Genomic DNA, 19,375 nt, shown 5'->3' on the forward strand with positions numbered 1-19,375 from the left:
ACTCTGGGTCAGAGCACCAGGAAAAGCTTTTCCTATAGCAGGGGACCTTACTGTGACAAGAAATGGAATTTTTTTTTTCCTCAGGATTCTCTATATGGCTCAGAGCATAAATCCCATTAAGATTTAATTGGCTCACGCTTTTTATTTGCTTAAGTGCCTGAATGGAAAAAATCAGTCAGCCCTTCTTAGTGTCCTCTGCTGAGGCAGAAGGAATTCTGTGTGACTGGAGCTGTCTGCCCTCCACCTCTGAGCTCACTCATCCATGCCTCTCCCATTCCAGGGAAAAGCAGGAGTCAGGATTTGCTCTGCTCCACATCTCTTTAACCTTCCTGGAAATATTAAACCCACAGAAATTCTTCCTTCAGGTGTGGAGCCTGCCCTGGGAGAGCAGAGCAGGGAAATGTCTCTGTTCTCATTTGCACGAGGCCTCATTAGTGCAGTTGTTAATTGGCACAATAGCAGTGTGGTAATTGGGGTCTGCTGGAGTCAGGAGACAGCACCACCTGGGAATGTTCTGGGGTTCTGAGTGAGCCCAGGGAGCAGAGCTGAGCTTTGCAGTGTGACCCAGCTGGGATCCAGGCTCTGGTACTGGGGAAAGTCTCTGCCATGAAAACTGAGCTCAGGGAGCTTTTTGCAGGGCTGATTTGAGAAGGAGGTTCCAAACATTGTATTTAACTCTGTGCAAGGGGCAATTTTGCTGTCAGTGCAGAGCTGTGTCCTCTGCCCCCACATTCCAGGAGCTCCAGGGGGATCCTCCACAGTGAGGAGAAGGATGCCAGGAAAAGTCTTTGATGGGGTCCAGGAAATTTGGCACTTGGTTCTTTGTCCTCTCTAGGAAAGCAGAGGGTTTCTCTTCTCTCTAGGAAAGCTGGAGGTGCTGATGGGCACAGCAAAAGTGTGGCTGTAGCTGGTGGGGACAGAGCAGAGCTCTGGGCTCACTGTCCCCATGTCCTCCCCTTCCCTTCCTGCTGCCCCAAGATGCCACATGGCCCCAAAGGGTCTCCCCTTCACTCCTCCCTCAGCCCTGCCCTCCTCAGCTCCCCCCTCCCCTGGCTGTCCCCAGGAGCAGGGCAGGATTGGCCTGGCCTGGCAGAGGGGACAGCCCAGGGGATGGGGTGGGATCTGGGGACAGGTGGGATCTGCTGGGGCATCTCCTTGGCCATGACCCCTTTCCCCTTTTGCTTCCCTGATGCCATTCCCATCCTCCTGGAGAGGCTGAACAAACTCCTCTGCAGCTAGGGCACTGCTGAGGGTCACACCAGGGAGCTGCAGGTCAGCCAGTGGCTCTGGTGACACCAAGGTGACCATGGCAGGGACACTGAGCTGAAAGCAAACCTGCAAAGCCAAGCCTAGGCCAGACCTTCAGCTCTGCTGAAACCTGATGAGAAAGGCCAAAAAAACTCTGCTGGCAGTGCCTGTTTCATCTAGAGCAGATCAAAGATCTCTAATGAAAATCAAATATTATTTTTTAAAATATTTAGTAGTTATTTTGTGGCTTTAAATCAGTCCTGTTGCTCTGGGAGTAAATCCAGTGCCTGGGTTTAGAGCCATGTCAAAGATCAGGGTCCAGCTGGGATGGATTAGACTGGTCCTAAAAGAGCCCTGAAGGGTGAGAGAGGGAGAAGACCTGTCCATTCTGTTTCCCCTCTCCTCACCTTCTACTAAATCTTGTGGAAAGGAAATTTCTCCCCAAGTTATACTTGCCTGGGATACAACCCACAGCCCTCCAAAACTTCCTGTGTGTCCCTCTTCCTGCATTTCCAGACACCTGCAATGCCTGGGAACGGGACAGAGGGACTGGAGCTGAGGCAGGGCTGTGGGTTTGGGTTGGAGGTTCTGCTCCAGGGTTACTGCTGAGTAGTACAGGGTTAGCAGTGAATTCTTGGATTTCCAAAAATTCCCTTTCCAGGGCTGAGCAGGCTCAGTCAACCACAAAACTGGGTGGTTTCCTCCACTGTTGGTGCTCCTCCCTCAGCACAGGATGTGGGGCAGGATGGGGGAAGCTTTGCAGTCCTTCCCAAACCTCCGTGGGTCTCTTGTGCCTCTTGTCCTTCCATTATTTCCCTCTTGGAGAAAAAGAATGTCCAGAATAGGTGTGTCAGCATCTGTCCCACACGTTCTTCATTCCCACCTGTGTTCCCTTAACACAGTCCCAGACCCAAATCTCCAGCCATGAATAAAACTCTGTTCCAGATTTCCATCCCATTTCCCACTCCATATGAAACGAAGGGAATGTCGTTGTTTTGCCATGGGGTTGGAAGAAGATGTTCCTGTTGTCTTGTGTTTCTTTGTTTTGGAAGTGCACGAAGAAAGGAGCTCTGTCCTTGCCCTAAAACCCCACTTGATGTTAACAAGAGGAACATTCTTGACCTTGCACTCAGTTTTAACAAAACCTAAACCCCAAAAGTGACTGACAGCACCTGCATGCCTGAGTGGGGAGCTGCCCCAGCACTGGTCCAGGCATGTAATATATTGCCATATTACATGTTCCTGCATGGGATTGGTGGCATGTCCTCCATGGGAGACTCAGGGATGAGGGAACAGGCTCTGACCACCAGGAGAGCTCTGTCCCTCATCAGGAAGGCTCCCAAACCCTCTTGGCACGATGTTCCTGCCAGAGAAGTGCACGGAGAAACAACCCCTGCCTCATCCAGAAACATCCCTGGCTTCATCTAGAAACACCCCTGGCCTCATCCAGCTGGGAGAGAAGAACCTTGTGTGGCTCTGTCCCTTCTCCTGCTGGGAATGGAATGGAGGAGCTGAGCCTCCTGTCCTGGTGCTGCTGCCCTGACTGGGAGCATTGTTCAGGTGTGGAGTTGGGGCAGGAAGGGCCCCAGGTCCTGGTGAGTGGCTGGGCCAGCACGTGTGGCTGAGCCCTGCCAGGACCCTGTCCTGCCCCATCCTTCTCCTCTGTGCTGCTGGAGACACCCCAGGTGAGGTTGGGTCATCCTGCCTGCAGCGCTGGTGAGGATGGACACAAAACCCATCAAAACATCCCCAAACCCAACCAGTTCCACCACCAAAGCCATCCTGGACGCCCACAGATATCCCTGTGAGTGGCCTGGGGAGCAAACAATTCCCTCTGTTGTTCTTGTGCCTTTTTCTCCCTTGCAGAGGAACCAAAGGCAAGGACATCAACACCATCAAGTCCCTGCGGGTCCTGCGTGTGCTCAGGCCTCTGAAAACCATAAAACGGCTGCCAAAACTAAAGGTTAGAAAATAACACAAATTTTTCCTTATTTTTCCTTCTCTGGAGGTTTCTGGCTGGTCTGAGTGGAAGCTGGTAGACCTCACTTAATCCAAGTTGTTTCTGTTGCTTTTATTCCATTGCAATGAATCTTTTTGCCAGATGAGCACAAAGAGCTGGGCAGATGTTGAGCAAATGTCAAACACTTGGGTGCTTTTGCAAACATTGTGGATAATGTTGGGGATTCTTGTGAATCCACATGAAAATAAAACCTCTACAAATAGGGAAAAAAAAGCAAATAAATTAAATTACAGTTCATAAGTGGGATGGTCTTCGATGTGATAAAGGAGAAAATGGGGTTGGAAGGGTTTGGCTTTCCCTAGAGAATTTAACATGAATATTGCAAGATTGTCCACAGGCTGTGCAAAGAGATTTGTCATTGCTATAGGAGAAGCTTTAATTTATTCATCTTTCTATTAAAGAATCCATAGTTCAAGGGTTTATCCCTAGAGCACTGATCTAAAAAATACAATAAATTTAATTGCCTGGGATTACTCATCCAGCACCAACAATTTGAGGAACAGCCAGGCCCTGCAAAGAGAGAATGGAAGGAGTTAACAAAACTCAATAATTTCTGAGGTTTAGGGACTCTTCAATACCTTTTGTGGGCTGTTTTCTGTGAGAGCTGAGGAAAAAGCAATGAATGATTTGGAAGGGGAAAATGTGTTAGACAATTTCTGTTTTCACATCAAAATAAGGGTCAGCTGTTCTGTAGATTTGCTTTTGTCTGAGCCCACTATTCATGCTTAAATAATTGTAGTTTTATGTTCACTACATTTCTCTAAAAAAGAGCATTAATGTAGAAATTTCATGTAGGGTTTCTGGGTTGATCAAGGGGATTTCCATCAGGATTTTGGGGCTAATTGGAGATTTCCATGACGATTTCTGGGCTGATCAGACAGATTTCCATCAGGATTTCTGGGCTGATCAGAGATTTCCATCAGGATTTCTGGGTTGATTGGAGGGATTTCCATCAGGATTTTGGGGCCAATCAGAGGGATTTCCATTAGGATTTCTGGGCTGATCAGAGAGATTTCCATCAGGATTTCTGGGCTGATGAGAGGGATTTCCATCAGGATTCCTGGGTTGGCTGTCTTGTTTTGAAAAGATAGGTGTCTGCTAAGGAAGGCAGGAGCCCCCCCTGAAATGGAAAATGTAAATTCCTTCCCTCTGAATTGTTATGATTTTGAAATTAAGGGGCTCTCAGCTAAAGATATGGGAGTAAGAATAACAGTTCTTTAGTAGGAAAAATAAAATGCAGTAATCCAAAACAACAAAACAACGCTGCCAGAGTGAGAGCATGCCCTGCCCCCTGTGTGTCAGGGCAGTGTCCCAGCCCCATCCCAGGGGGGCTCAGCCCTCCTGCAGTGCCAGCTGTGGCTCTGCTGCAGCAGGGATCCTGCACAAGGGGGGAGTTTTCCTCTGCAGCTCCAGGGCTGCTGCAGATGGGCCTGGGCTCCCTCTGGCAATGCAGTGGGCAAAGGCTGCTGTGCTGTTCCAATCCTCAGATTATATCCAAGTAGGAATGCTTGGCTCCTCCCCTTGGGCAGAGATCTCCCTATGAGATGATGGAATTTGATCAACCATGCAGGGACACTCAATGGCCCATTAACAACAGATTCCTCCCTTCCCCTCCCTCCTGGAGGGAGAATGGGTCCTGGAAGAGATAAAGAAAACTGCCCCACCTGGTTTTAATGGCTGACCCATTAGCAGAGAATAACAACAGAATTGACACCTCCTGCCACATCTCACATTTGCAACCTGAGACAGTGGCATCAGGATTAATTCTGTGAATGATTCACTTCCATTCAGAGGAATAGAAGCAGGATTGTACAAACCCTGTGCTCGGGCACAGACTGCTCAATTTCTGGTATTATGACAAACTTCTGACTGAAATGAAACTGCAAATTACTTGTAATGAATCAGGGCCTCATACCCACGTAGGAAATGGATTTGAGGAGTTCTTTGCAGGGAGCTTGGGAGTGCACATGCTGACTACATTAGTCACACCTCATTTTGACAGACAGCTCTTTATAAAAATATTTATTCAAAGCATTTGGTTGTTTTGTTTCTGGTATTTTTTCCTAATTATTCCAACAGTTTTTATCCAACCACTGGAAGTAAAATCAAAACCAGTGCAATTTTCATTTTATAATGAAATGTTTGCTCAGGACTAATATTGTCTTGACAAGCTGTGATTGTCTTTATAAATGTTATGAGCAGCATCAGAAGATTCAGTGGCACAGCCAAAGTTGTGGATAAAGCAGGAGATAAAGGAAGCTGGAGTTATTTCTCACGATTTTGGGAAATGTTTGGGAAGCAAAAATCCATTGAAGCCTCCATGGGTGGTGGGATGGGTAATGGGTCCCAAATTAGAGGGATTTAGGTGGGATATTGGGAAGGGATTATTCCCTGTGAGGGTGGGGAGGCCCTGGCACAGGGTGCCCAGAGCAGCTGAGGCTGGAAGTGTCCAAGACCAGGTTGGATGGGGCTGGGAGCAGCCTGGGACAGTGGGAGGTGGGAATGAGATGATCTTCAAGGTCCCTTCCAGCCCAAACCCTTCTGTGATTCCCTGAATGTGGTTAAATCTTGGTGGCCAAGATTTTGGATGAACTCTTCCTTTCTTCCCACCCCTTGACCTTGTCCCCCTGCCTCCCCAGGCTGTCTTTGACTGCGTGGTGAACTCCCTGAAGAACGTCCTCAACATCCTCATTGTTTACATGCTCTTCATGTTCATCTTCGCCGTCATCGCGGTGCAGCTCTTCAAGGGCCGCTTCTTCTACTGCACGGACGAGTCCAAGGAGCTGGAGAAGGACTGCAGGTACAGCTGGGAGCAGGGAATGTGGCAGGGAGCAGCTTCCTCCAGCTCCCCAGGCTGGCCCAAAGGCAGGGATTTGCTCAGTGGGAAGAGTCTTCTGTAAATAAAGAGCAATAATCCAGCTCAGGTAGCCTGGAGGTGAATTTTTCCTTCTTTTTCTTTAGCAGTTCTGTCATTCCTGGCTCTGATCTTCTTTCCTGGGAAAGCCGAGTGTGATGTTTGAGAAGGGATTGTGATAGCGTGACTCCTCTTTCCACCTGTTGCCTCCATTCTTAGAGCTCTTATGAATTAGAAAAACACACTGAATAAATAATCAGAAGCGTGGGATGTTAAAGAGCTACTAATTAGCGAGGACAGGGACAGGATGTGAATATCTTAAAAGCCCTGTCATGCTTTGTTCTTCCCAGCAGGCTGGCAAGGTGTGTTGTGCATCTCATTAGCTTTTTTCTTGGCACCCAAAGCACCTCCTCAGCCCTGTCTGCTCTGCCCACCCCTCTCCTGCTGCCTGGCACCTGCAGGGCTCATCCCTGGTGGGGTCCTAGGGGCTGTCAGTGCAGTTCTTCCTTGGAAAAATGCAACTAAATTATGGAAAGGAATGTGAAATTACAGATTAGGGTAGGTTGGAGAGGGTTCTTGAATTGCCAGGCCCCTCAGAGTGGGATACATTTAGGAATTATATCCAACCCTGGAGTAGGAGGCAGAGATGTTTCCCCATCAAGCAGAAGCTTCCTGTGGGGTCAGACAGTTGAGGGGCAGGCATAGTGTTAATGGCTGGCTTTGCCTAATGAATGAATGAATGCCCTGATTAAAATCTCTTTCATTTTCAGACCTCAGGTCCAGTTCCCATGGCTAGAACTGGCTCAAAAATTGGCTTTTACTTCTGTCATGGACTTTGAGGGAGTCCCTTTGTCTTTAACCCACAGCACAGTCCAGACTGTTCTGCTGGGGCTTTCCAACACTCCTGAGTGGTAAGAAATGCCTGATCTGCTTGAATTCTCTCATTGGCTCCAAATCTCTTTTTCCTAGGGGTCAGTACCTCGATTATGAAAAAAATGAGGTGGAGGCACAGCCCAGGGAATGGAAAAAATACGAGTTCCACTACGACAACGTGCTCTGGGCTCTGCTCACACTTTTCACCGTGTCCACAGGGGAAGGGTGGCCAACGTGAGTACATGGCCCTGGCAGGGGCTGATGATGCAGGTAAAGCAGGTCCCCAAAGCTCTGAGGGACAGCAGGTGACTTGGAAAATGAGAAAATTCCTTTATCAGCCAAGTTTTGTGTGATTATTGGGTGAACCAGCAGGCAGAGCTCTGCATTTTCTCAGAAAGTTTTCAGTTCTTGCCTCAGGCTTTTGGACTCACACACCTTTCTCAGGGGTAAAACTGATAATGGAAATGGTAGAAAATGAAGGGGGAAAAGTGTTGTGAGCTCTGCTGAAAGTCTGCTGGGCGTGACAGGCCCCAAATAAAATTTCCTGTTCAGCAAATGACTTTATTTTGGCACATGTGGAGTGCAGTGCGTGGCCAGGGCTTCTCCGCCTCCACGTTCAACTCTTTCATAAAATAAAGACTAAAACAGCATCAGCCTCCCTTTCCCAGTCCCTCACTGTGTTCCCCTACTTGGCTGTCATCAGCACCTCTCTTTCCCCACTCTTACTCCATCCCTGTTGACCAGAGAAGAGAAGCCAGATCCAGCTGGATCCTCTCCCCTTTGGGAGGTCAGGGGGGATCAGTGGATCTGGGCACAGCAAATCTCCACCATTCTGCAGAATGGTGAGAACAAAGGGTTTCCTTAAAAATATCCTCAAGGAAAACTTCTTCCCAGCCTCGTGGGTGGGAGCAAGCTTTTCCTGAGCATATGTGGAAAACCCTGCATGAGAGTGAAGGCCAGGGAATGATTCTCAGGGGCTCCTTGGTGCTTCCCAGGGATTGTGTTGACCTTTCCTCTCTCTTTGCATTTGCTTGCAGTGTGCTGAAGCACTCGGTGGATGCCACCTACGAGGAACAGGGGCCCAGCCCTGGCTACAGGATGGAAATGTCCATCTTTTACGTGGTGTATTTTGTTGTCTTCCCTTTTTTCTTTGTCAACATCTTTGTGGCGTTAATCATCATCACCTTCCAGGAGCAAGGAGATAAAGTGATGTCAGAGTGCAGCCTCGAGAAAAACGAGGTACCCACCACCTCTTGTGACTCCAGAGTTGGTGTTCCAGGGGCTCAGAGCTGCTGGATACTGGTGGATATCCCCACTCCCCCTGTGCTGGGGGGATTGGAGAGCAGTGGTTATTGGAGGGTGTGTGGTGTAGAGAGCAAAGAAATGAGTGGCTGTTTCAGCTTCTGCATAAAACAAACCTCAGGGAGAGCCCCCAAGTGCTTCCTGTTGGGAACCACTGTCACACATTCCCCTGGACCACACCACAGTGAGGATGGGGAGGCCCTGGCAGATGCTGCCCCATGCTGGGAGCAGCCTGGGACAGTGGGAGGTGTCCCTGCCATGGCAGGGATGGCTTTAAGGTCCTTTCCAGCCCAAACCATTCCATGATTTTATGTTTGCTCGAGTGTGGAGGGGTAGAAGGAGGCAAACCTTGAGGGCAGACCTCAGAAGCCAAACTGAGGTTCAACTACTGTGAAAACTCCTCTCTCCAGGCTGGTTTTGTGCCTGGCTGGGATTTTTCCTCCTGGCAGCAGGCAAAAGGAGATGCCTTGAGAAGAGTGTAAGACCAGGGTAGAAGAAGCTGTGAGGTTTTTCTTTAAAGCCCCCAAAAATACCATTGTTTTCCACTCAGGGACCTCCTGAGCTGGTTTTTCTTTAGTTACTGGCATCTGTGTATCTTCCTGCCATGGGTGTATCCAGTTTCCTTCTCAATCCATGCAGATTTTTAGCATCTGCAGCAACCTTCCTTCAGGGTCCCACAGCCTCAATGGCCTCTTTTGGGAAGAACCATCTCTTTTCATATAATTTGAAACTGGAACCTGATTTTTGATGAAAAGAGATGAATTTTGAAGTGATTTTTAATTAGTTCCTTGTTTGTCTTAATGAACAAAAAGTCCAAAATAAAGCAGAATATTTAGAGAGCTTTACCCATGTTATTTTCCAACTGAGCAGAAAGTGATTTCAGACTTGCAATTTTTATGTAAATTCAAGATGATAAAATGCTCCAGAATCAAAACCTCTTGTAGAAATAAATTTTTATCACTTTTCTATTCATAATAAAGTGAACAGAAATAGCCAGTGAAGGGGATCTCTGAGAGTTCCCCCAAGTGCTTTTGGTGGATGATTTATTGGTAAATTCAGTTCTCATTTTATGAAACATTCTGAGCTCTTTGGGTGTTGCTGTGTGTGAGGACACACCCAAGTTCCACAATACCTTTTAGAAACAACAAATAACATCTTTACCAATCCTCTGGTTCCTATAATCACCCATCAGGAGAAACTGGAAATGTTTTTAGAAGTGGGAAGGGATCAGGACCTAGGAGGAGCTGGGCTCTAATGGAATGTGGTAGGACTGCAAGGAGCACAGGAATGTTAAAGGGTAAATATTCCAGGAGAATGGATCAGGATTTGGGGATCCTGTGCTGCATTTTACAGGATCAGCCAGGATCACTCACGTGGTATTAATGATCTGCTCACTCTCCCAACCACATCCCAATGGATAAAGACTTCCAGCCCTTTTTGTGGCACCGTTTCATCCCCTTTTTGCTTTGCAGAGGGCCTGCATAGACTTTGCCATAAGTGCCAAGCCCCTGACCCGCTACATGCCTCAGAACAAGCAATCCTTCCAGTACAAGATGTGGAAATTCGTGGTGTCCCCTCCCTTTGAGTACTTTATCATGGTCATGATTGCTCTCAACACCATCGTCCTCATGATGAAGGTGAGTGGGACCTTCCTGAATCTTGGAATTTTGGGCTGTTGGCTGGAGAGACTCTCACCTTGAGAGCTGGGGGTCTCAGCAGAGCAACCACCACTCCCCATGTGCCTGGTGGGATTCCTTTGGCCCCTGAGGGAGGTGGATTAGCTGGGATGAGATCCCACCATGGGCTTCCTTGAAGAGTGGTGGTTGGGCTCAGCCCCTTTGAGTGTGTGACCATGGGATGGGAACTGGGATCTGCAGGTCCTGATCTCCAGCCCAGCCTGAGCTTTTTCCTGCAGAGCAGGGTCTTGGGGCTGCTCAAAGTCCAGTCAGGCCATGGAAATTCAAACTGAAACACAGTGGGTTTAGATGGGATATTGGGGAGGAATTGTTCCCTGTGAGGGTGGGCAGGCCCTGGCACAGGGTGCCCAGAGCAGCTGTGGCTGCCCCTGGATCCCTGGCAGTGCCCAAGGCCAGGCTGGACAGGGCTGGGAGCAGCCTGGGACAGGGGGAGGTGTCCCTGCCATGGCAGGGGTGGCACTGGATGGGATTTAAGGTCCCTTCCAATCCAAGCCATTCTATCGTTCTTTAAAATAGATTTACTCAATTTTGGAACAGCATCAGGCTCCTGGGATGTGATCCAGAGTGGGGGAAGAGACACCAGTGGATGATGTCCCCTCCTATCCCTTGCCTGTCTTAGAGTATCTTCACAATCAAGGAGTCCCCATATTAGTGGAAGAAACAGTTCTGCACGTGTCCCTTGGGCTGGAAAATGCCTTTACCCCTCTTGGTTCATGCTGTGCTTACAGGGGGATGTCCCTCAGCAACAGTCTCCACTGCTGGGGATATTCCAGCTGCCCCCTCAGTACAGGATGGAGCAAGAGAGACAGGAATAATTGTGTTGTAACCCCAAATCCTGCTCAAAGTGAGCACAGAATCCTGACTAAAATGAGCAGGAATCAGCTGGGCAAGGTTTTAGTCTGTCAGTGATCTTCCAGTAACAGCCCTTCTTCCATCCTGCTTTAGTTCTATGATGCTCCAGAAGCATACGAAGAAATGCTGAAATGCCTGAATATTGTGTTTACATCCATGTTTTCCATGGAATGTGTGCTGAAGATCATTGCCTTTGGTGTGTTGGTAGGTGCTTTCCTCCTTCCCTTCCACCTCTTTCCTCTCTCAACGAAATGCTCGCATTTTGTGATGCACATTTAAAAACAAACAAACAAAAAAATCCCTGACCTGTGCTGGCAATAAAAAAAGTAACCCCTGGATCTTTCTATTTCCCTTGTGTTCTCATTTGGCAGAATTATTTCCGAGATGCCTGGAATGTCTTTGATTTTGTAACAGTGTTGGGAAGTATTACTGATATTTTAGTAACAGAGATTGCGGTAAGTACAGTTTGCTCAATTTATTTCATTTATAAACAAAGCCGTGCCCTGTCAAGACACTGAACCTTCTCCCTACCAGCCTTATTCCCTGGAGCTGCCTCTGGGAGTCATGATGGCCTTGGCTGACCCTGTTCCACGAGCTCAGCTGAGCACAGCTGTCTGCCCCAAAGAGGGAAGGCTCTGATGAGAGGCAAAGTGCTCTTGACTCTGCCAGGAAGCAGCTCCCTCTCTCCTGCAGCAAACTACTCCATCCCCAGGCCTTTTCTGCCTGTTCATGGAAAAATCCTGCTGAATTTAGAGAGGGAAGAGACCAAAGGGATTCTGCTGTGTTAATGGGGGAGGTTTTTTGCAGGGCATGTCTGGCCCCTTGGGGTTCCTGCCCAGTGTGGGTCACAGGGCAGGGTGAGGGTGAAGGGAAGTGACAGGGACATAGGGAAAGGAAGAGGTGAAGAGTCTGATCCTGTCACAAAACCTCTGTGGGGCAATGAATAAACAAACAGCTCTCACATAGGATTTCTGGCCAGCCCTACAAGGGCTGCTGTTTCCTTGCTAACAAGCCTTGTACATCTCACAAAGTGGCCAGACTCGTCATTAAATTCTGAAGGATTTTTCCTTAAGGGCAGCCAACGTCTGTCTCAATCCCTGACAGTCTGATATTACCTGATGTATAAATTGCTCCTCTCCTGTCCCAGTGCATGTTATAGCTGATGATGTATCAGATGTGATGAATTTGAACTGGACCATAACTTTTTTCCTCAGTCCCAGGGGTTTGCCTGTAGATCTGTTTTGTGTGTGCTCAGAACTGTGCTCCTCACGTTCCTTTACAGGTGGTGGTGAAGACCATGTGACTGTTTCTAACAAAATGCATTTTTATTTAACCTCCTTGGTACAAAATAACGCACAACCCCCCCCAATTTTTCCTCCCCATACAAATGATGTTCATTTATCTGCTGGTGAATCCTATGTTGTAGGCTTTGGATTTTGTTTTCAGTGCAGCCAGGCTGAAGTTACTCAGCTCATCCTCTCTGAGTGCTGTGGGAAGGCACAGGGTGCTTGTCCCCACTCCGTCTGCCATGGGATGTGTTTTCTTGCCAAGTGCACCCAAACTTTTGGTTTGAAAATTTGTGAAAATATTTGCAAGTCAGCCACAACCAGACTGAAGCTTTTCCAGCCCCACTTTGGCCACTTTTCCTGAGAGGAAGCAGCACTGACAGCTCACACAGGGTAAGGGAGCCTCTGGTTGCTCCCAGACTGGTGTTTTCTCCTTCAGGAAGGTTTCTACTTCTCAACACCAAGCCCACATGCTGCTACAATCCTCAATTTTGGAGCTATTTCACAGCCACAGTGCTGCCCTTCCCTGCTCAGTTAATGGGACGTTGCCTCTCCCTCCAGCTCCCATAGGATGGCCCAGCCAGGGAACTGGATCAGGCTGGGCTCTGAGACATTTCCAGCATCAAAACCTTTGCAGAGTTGTGGGAATTACCCCTAAAACTCCAACAAGGCTAAGCTCCCAGGGATCCAAGTGCCTTTCCCTTCTCCTTCTAAGTGGGAAAGAAGAGGTTTTTTGGTTTATGAGCAACTGAATCCGTTCAGTACTAAGAGAGGATTTTCTGAAGGAGGTCACCAGATTCCCCTGGCAGTGTCCAACATGGAGCTGATCACAAACATCTCTCATATAAAAGCCAGATGTCCCCAGGACCACTCCAGCCCTGAGCTCTCAGTCCTTGGTGTCTCTGCTCTCTCTAAATTCTCTCCCTTCTGCAGAACCCTCGAGGGGTTGATCTCTTCCCCAAGTAAGAAGCAGCAAGGCAACGGGAAACAGCCTCAGATTGCTTCAGAGGAAGATTAGGGTGGATATTAGGAATAATTGCTGCATGGAAGGAGTGGTCAGGCACTGGAACAGGTGGAGTCCCCATCCCTGCAGGGATTTGAAAGCTGTGTGCATGTGGCACTTGGGGACAGTGTTTAATGGTGGCCTTGGCAGTGCAGGGGGAATCTCAATAATTTCTGAGATCTTTTCCAACTTGAACAATTCCCTGATTTCTGTGTGGCCACCAGATCTCCTTCTCTGCTTTTCCCTTCAGACAGAGATTGCCCATGGGTGATCATCCCCTGCCACTTTTCTTTCTAAACTTGGTTTTCAGCACTTCTTTGATGCAGCTCCTGCCTGATCTCACTCCAGCAGGCGTCCATCCCCACGGGACAGCCACCAGCACCAAGCCACACACATCCATGCCAGCCTCCCCCAGGGACAATGCACAGGGATCAGAGGGATCTGCACAGTGCCCTGAGCAGCTCAGCTTGCTTGCAGGGGACACTGATGGTCAGGCCTAAGCACCCCTGCTTTGTTCTGGCACTGGATGTTGGCAGTGGTGCCGTGAAGATCACACTGATAATGGGATTGATAACAGGACTGATAACAGGATTGGTCATGGTAGCTGGCAGGATGCCCCTCATGGAATTCATTGCACTTCAGCCAGTGGAATGTGGTGGATGTGGTTTTGTACCAGGCCCTCCACTGCCAGGCTGGACAGGGCTTGGAGCAACCTGGGACAGTGGAAGGTCCCTGCCCATGGCAGGTGGGGAAAGAAAATGAGCTTTAATGTCCCTTCCAACCCAAGCCATTCCAAGATTTTATGATTTTCCCCTTCCAGTCCTGAGGATGGAAAAGCAGCAGAAGGATGCAGCCCTCTGTTCCTGCCCCACATGGCCAGCTTTGGGATATTTTGTTAAACTGCAATTTCACCTGATTTAAATACTTCCCGTTAAGAACCTGTCACTGCAAGCCCCCAGCTGGGTAATAATTAGCATTGACTCCATGATTCTCAGAAGGCTGAGCAATCACTTTTTTACACTAATTAAGAAACTCATCACCCTTATAGACAGTCACAACACAGGTGGACCCAACTGGTCCTTCAATCCAAACACCATCACCAGTGGCCAATTAAGAAACCACCCTTTGGTGAACAAATCTCCATAACACATTCCACATGTGCACAACAACAGGTGCAGCAGGTTAGGATAAGAATTGTTTCTCATTCTTTTCTCTGATTTTCTCACAGCCTTTCCCAGTTTGATGTCTGGGAAAGTTTGTGTTTCTCTCTGTGGCCAGAGAGCTGCTGCCACAAGAACCAATGCAGAAAAATGAACCAACAGAACCAGACTGATCCAATTTTGAACCAATAGTTCCAATATAGAACCAAGTTTAGAAAAATGCAGGAAAAAAGGGCTGAAAGATCTGATGCAGAGATGTGAACATGCAGGGATGGAGATGAGGAGCAGGAGGGGCCTCACTCACAGAGCACAGCCCAGCTGTGGCCTCTGCCCACCCTCTCTCCCTTTGCAATTCCAGGTAGGGCAGAGCAAGAAATAAAGGCTGGGGATGAGCATCCACTCAGCTGCTGCTGAACCAACCCCTCATCTTCCTCAGGGCACTCTCCTGGAGGAGGGAATAAGCAGAGAGGAGAAGAGCTCTTGGATCAGTCCCACAGCTGTGTCTCCAGCAGGGAATGGCCATTTCTCCATGTGCCTTCCTCAGCTCCAGCCTCCCCTCCTGTCTTGGTTTGGAAAGACAGGAGTGTGCTAAGGAAGGCAGGAGCCTCCCCAGAAATGGAGAATGTAAACCTTCCCCACCGCTCCCAATTGCTATAAATTTGAAATTAAGGGGCTCTCAGGCAAAAATATGGGAGCAGGAAATAACAGTTCTTTAATAGGGAAAAAAAAGTAAAAGGATAAAATAAACAATGCAGTGCACTAGAACAACACTGACAGAGTCAGAACCCAGCCTGACACCCTGTGGGTCAGGGTGTTGGTGGCAGTGCCATTGGAAATGTGGCTGCAGCCCTCCTGCAGTGTCAGGGGTGGTTCTGCTGGAGCAGGGATCCTGTAGAGAAGGATGGATTCTTCCTCTGGAGATCCAGTGGAAGGAGAGGCAGCTGCTGTTCCTCTGGGGAATCCAGTGCAGAAGCCGTGCTGGTGTCTCAAACCCTCTGGATTATATCTGGGTAGCAATGCTTGGCTCCTCCCTCTGGGCGGAGCATCTCACAATGGGATGTTACAGTTCTTATCAGCCATGCAGTGACATTCAGTAGCTGTTATCAGCAGAGGTCCCCTCCCGAGGGAGGAGTGATTGTGGTCACTCAAAGAGAGAGATAAGGCAAACTGCCCACTTGACAAAGGTTATCTGCCATACAGATGGTAATGGAAAACATCTTGCATTGCAATCTTCAACACCTCCTCAGCTGGGAAGAGCTTGGGGCAGCCCCTTCAGTCCCTCCATCCCTCCTGGCAGCCATTCCCATGGAGTTTCCTCAGCTGGCGAGTCCAGGTGACAGCCACAAGGTGACCCTGAGTGCCAGCCTGCAGCTGTCCCTGTCCCAGCACCCTCCAGGTCCCCGTGGAGATGTTTCCTAGGTGGGACACAGCTCAGGCTCACAAATTGTTGCCACAGCACTGTTTTCCTCCATATTTTCCACCTAGAAGTGTTCTCCAAAGGTAAATAAATAATCCTGGGTGGCCTCACCTTGAGAGACTTGGCTTCCACCAGCCTTGTTTGGTACCTTTAACCCTCTGAGAAGTAAAGACAAAAGGAAAAGAAATGTGTGGATTAATTGCTTTGTTTTAATTTTCCTGATCATGTCACATGTAATTTACTTTGTGATTGTAGTGGAATATCTATTTTTTTATTTCCTCAGGCAAAAGCATGAATGTCAGTTTTTTTTACCCTCAGTAAATGAGGGAAAAGAGGTGGGATTAAGGAGAAGGTGTCCTTGTGGACACAGTCGGCCTTGGGAGGCTGAGTGGGTGTTTAGCAAACTGACATCTATTTCTATGCCTGGAAATATAAAAAGCCATCCTGAGAAGTGTTTGTGGATTGTCTCCAGATTTGCATTACAAACTGAAATGCAAATAACAACTGCACTGTCTGTGTTACCTCAAGGATCTCCGAATCCCTTTTGGTTCGAAGCATTTTTTATTTCTGGAGTTCCCATAAAATAACACCTCCCCCTATAGCCCAATGGTTTTTTTCCAGTTAAATTTTTCAGAGTTTCCTTTTTGCTTGTCCTGATTACTCATTTTCTCTTTTGTTTCCTGTTTTTGTTCCTTATTTTCCTTATCTACCTGCTGAATCACGCCATCCAATCAACATACAATGCGAAAACCATGTCTCCGTCTGTATGTTGTGCACCTGCTGCTCAAAAACAAATATAAAACTTTGTAAATAATCTTGCAAATATCCATCCATGACAACATCACATATAGGACACGGTTGGTTTCATTGAATTTAAACAATTCTTTAAATTCTCTGCTTTGATTTTCTCTCGTTTTTCTTTGATTTGATACGTTTTTGGTTTGGTTTTGTTTTTTTGGTTTTTTTTATGAGAGTTCTGATTGCACTGGTGGAAAAGCCTCACTGCAGCGTGCCCCAAAGTGGCTTCTGCCCTGCACCTCCCTCCCTGGGCTCATTGGTGACCTGAGCAGTTGCCAATAGCCTGTCCCTGCTCCCTGTGCCACCCCTGTGCCAAAGGGGACACTGCCACTTGCTTTGTTTCCATGGGAAATGGGAGGAGATGGCCAGGGAAGGATGTTCTGCACCTGGAAACGCTGGGGTTTGGAGGTGGTGGTACCAAATTCAGCTCTCTGTAACTGGGTTTGGCTTCTTTTTGGATGAGAGGATGGAGCTTTCTGCTGAAGGAAGCACCTGACAGCCTTACAGGGGTTTTAACCTGTGTATTGTAAGGCAAAAATATTATTGGGGTGATGGCAGACTTGCTTCCTTCAAATCAAAAATTATGGGAAAGAAGGATCTTAAATTTGAAAATTCTCTGTGACATCAACCCAAAGAATGAACCCATTTTGCCATCATGGTAGAGAGTCACTGGATGCAAACCCAAAACTCCAAGTAAAATGATTAAATCATGTTATGACCAGAGCTGAAAAGTACCAGGAACCAGATCCCACTGGGAATTCAGTGCCAAAGTGCAAATTTATTCCAAAAATGCCTTCAGAAATATTGACCTTTATCTTTGAAAATCACCAGTTTAACAAAAGAGAATCCATAAAGGAAAATGCAGTCAGAAATATATATATATTTCCATTCTTAATTATTTTGGCTATGAGGCCAAAAGCTTCTCAGAAATCCTTGCTCAGCCACCTGACACCAGCTCTTGGATCTGTGAACATCCACGTTTCCTGTTGCACAGTTGCTGTTAAGAAAGGAATCAGGGTGAATTTTTATTTCCAGGCTGCACAGAAGCTCCATGCATGTTCATGGAGGGTCCTGGGGGGAATTATCTGCTGGCATGCAGCAGAGAAAAAGACAGTGTGTAAGTTCAAAGCTTGCCCAGTGCAAGCCAAGAAGGGAATCCTCCGTGGTGCTGGATCCCTTCCAGATGTGTGGGAGCACTCAGGATAAATTTGGAGACTTTGCTGCACACTTGGCCCAGACAGTGCAGAAAAGGGCTCTGGCATTAGCTGTGAACTGTATTAGGGAAAAATCAGTTTGCTGAATTTTGGCTGTTGTCCCTGTTACTGATCAAAGACTGGGGGGTCTGGGCAGGGATAGAGGCTGGGCTGGTGGATCCCTTCAGTTCCTCCCAGCTCAGCATATTCTGTGATTCTGTCAAGCAGGGAATGAGGAGAGTTCTGGGCATCACACACAAAATAATTTTTCCAGCATTCCTGACTCAGGATGGAAGGACTGAGTCCCTCCCAAGGCAGAATCCTCGAGACACAGACGAGGGTGGGAAAAATCTTCAACCTCTTAAAATCAGCAGTGGATTCCCCAAACTCCAGATGAAGGCAGGACCCTGTGCAAGATTCAGGAGACCTTCAGTGCTGACAATACCATGGACATTTACATGGGAACTCAGCTATTTCCTCATCAGTAATTCCTTAATTAATTAATTAATAAGGTGCTTTTTATTGATGCCAGATGAAGAGAAGTCCTAAAGCTTGCTGAGTGATCCCATTCTTGGCTTGGTCAGAGGCCTCTTCCTGCTGCTTCTTCTGCATCCCTGTGGACAGAGGGAGCAGCTCCTCTGCTGGGCAGGAAACCACTCTGCTGCTGAAGGCACTGGGACAGATCCAGGCAGTGCCCGTGCCCTGCTCTTCGTGGCTTTCCTGATTTTCAGCATGGAAAACTCTGGAGACCCCCCAAAGAAGCAGAACATGTTGATCCTGGAGTCCAGAGAAGGCCATGGAGATGCTCCAGGGCTGGAGCCAGGCTGGGAGAGCTGGGGGTGCTCACCTGCAGAGGAGAAGCTCCAGGGAGAGCTCAGAGCCCCTGCCAGGGCCTGAAGGGGCTCCAGGAGAGCTGGAGAGGGACTGGGGACAGGGGATGGAGGGACAGGACACAGGGAATGGCTCCCACTGCCAGAGGGCAGGGCTGGATGGGATATTGGGAATTGGGAATTGTTTCCTGGCAGGGTGGGCAGGCCCTGGCACAGGGTGCCCAGAGCAGCTGGGGCTGCCCCTGGATCCCTGGCCGTGCCCAAGGCCAGGCTGGGCAGGGCTGGGAGCACCTGGGACAGTGGGAGGTGTCCCTGCCATGGCAGGGGTGGCACTGATGGGCTTTAATGTCTCTTCCAACCCAAAACATTCTGGGATTCTATGAAAGCAACCTAAGAAAGGATAACAGAGCAGGCTGCCATGGTGGGGCAGCCTTCAAGGGCAGCTCTTTATCAAAGGTGTTTATTCTCCCTGTTTCCCACTCTCCCAAGTTTTCTTCAGGGATGCATGGCCCATCTCCTGTTGTGGGAAGTGGTGGCAGTGCCTGGCCATGCCCAGACCCTCAGGCTCCCTTCAGTACCAGCCCTTCCTTTTTCAGGAAAATAGCGTCAGGCCAGGTAGAAATTATTTTCCAATCCTAATTTATTATTTCTCAGATGGATGATAAAATCCTAAAGCTCTGGTGCCTGTTGTGAGCACCATGAGCATCTGTGCAACAGGAAAGCATAAAAGAAACCAACCTGGAAATGATGACTTTGATAACCCAGGTATCAGATATGTGCCTGGCACAGATGTGGCTCAGTGGGAGAAGAATCGATGCCAAAAACCGTTTTACCTGAGAAAC

At 48.3% G+C, this 19,375-nt stretch overlaps 1 protein-coding gene across 12 annotated transcripts in view; it reads left to right on the plus strand.

The window, feature by feature from the left end:
- The window catches only part of CACNA1B (calcium voltage-gated channel subunit alpha1 B), a 325,706-nt gene that overhangs the window by 256,637 nt on the left and 49,694 nt on the right, over positions 1-19,375 (plus strand). For all 12 annotated transcript variants that reach the window (XM_063174370.1, XM_063174372.1, XM_063174374.1 and 9 more), the window contains 7 exons: positions 3,115-3,211; positions 5,908-6,068; positions 7,092-7,229; positions 8,033-8,234; positions 9,770-9,934; positions 10,940-11,050; positions 11,218-11,301. In XM_063174370.1, the coding sequence (XP_063030440.1) occupies positions 3,115-3,211; positions 5,908-6,068; positions 7,092-7,229; positions 8,033-8,234; positions 9,770-9,934; positions 10,940-11,050; positions 11,218-11,301 (958 nt within the window). The remainder of the gene's footprint in view (positions 1-3,114; positions 3,212-5,907; positions 6,069-7,091; positions 7,230-8,032; positions 8,235-9,769; positions 9,935-10,939; positions 11,051-11,217; positions 11,302-19,375) is intronic.

Source organism: Melospiza melodia, chromosome 22 (genome assembly GCF_035770615.1).
Source record: "Melospiza melodia melodia isolate bMelMel2 chromosome 22, bMelMel2.pri, whole genome shotgun sequence".
Taxonomy (NCBI): Eukaryota; Metazoa; Chordata; class Aves; order Passeriformes; family Passerellidae; genus Melospiza; species Melospiza melodia.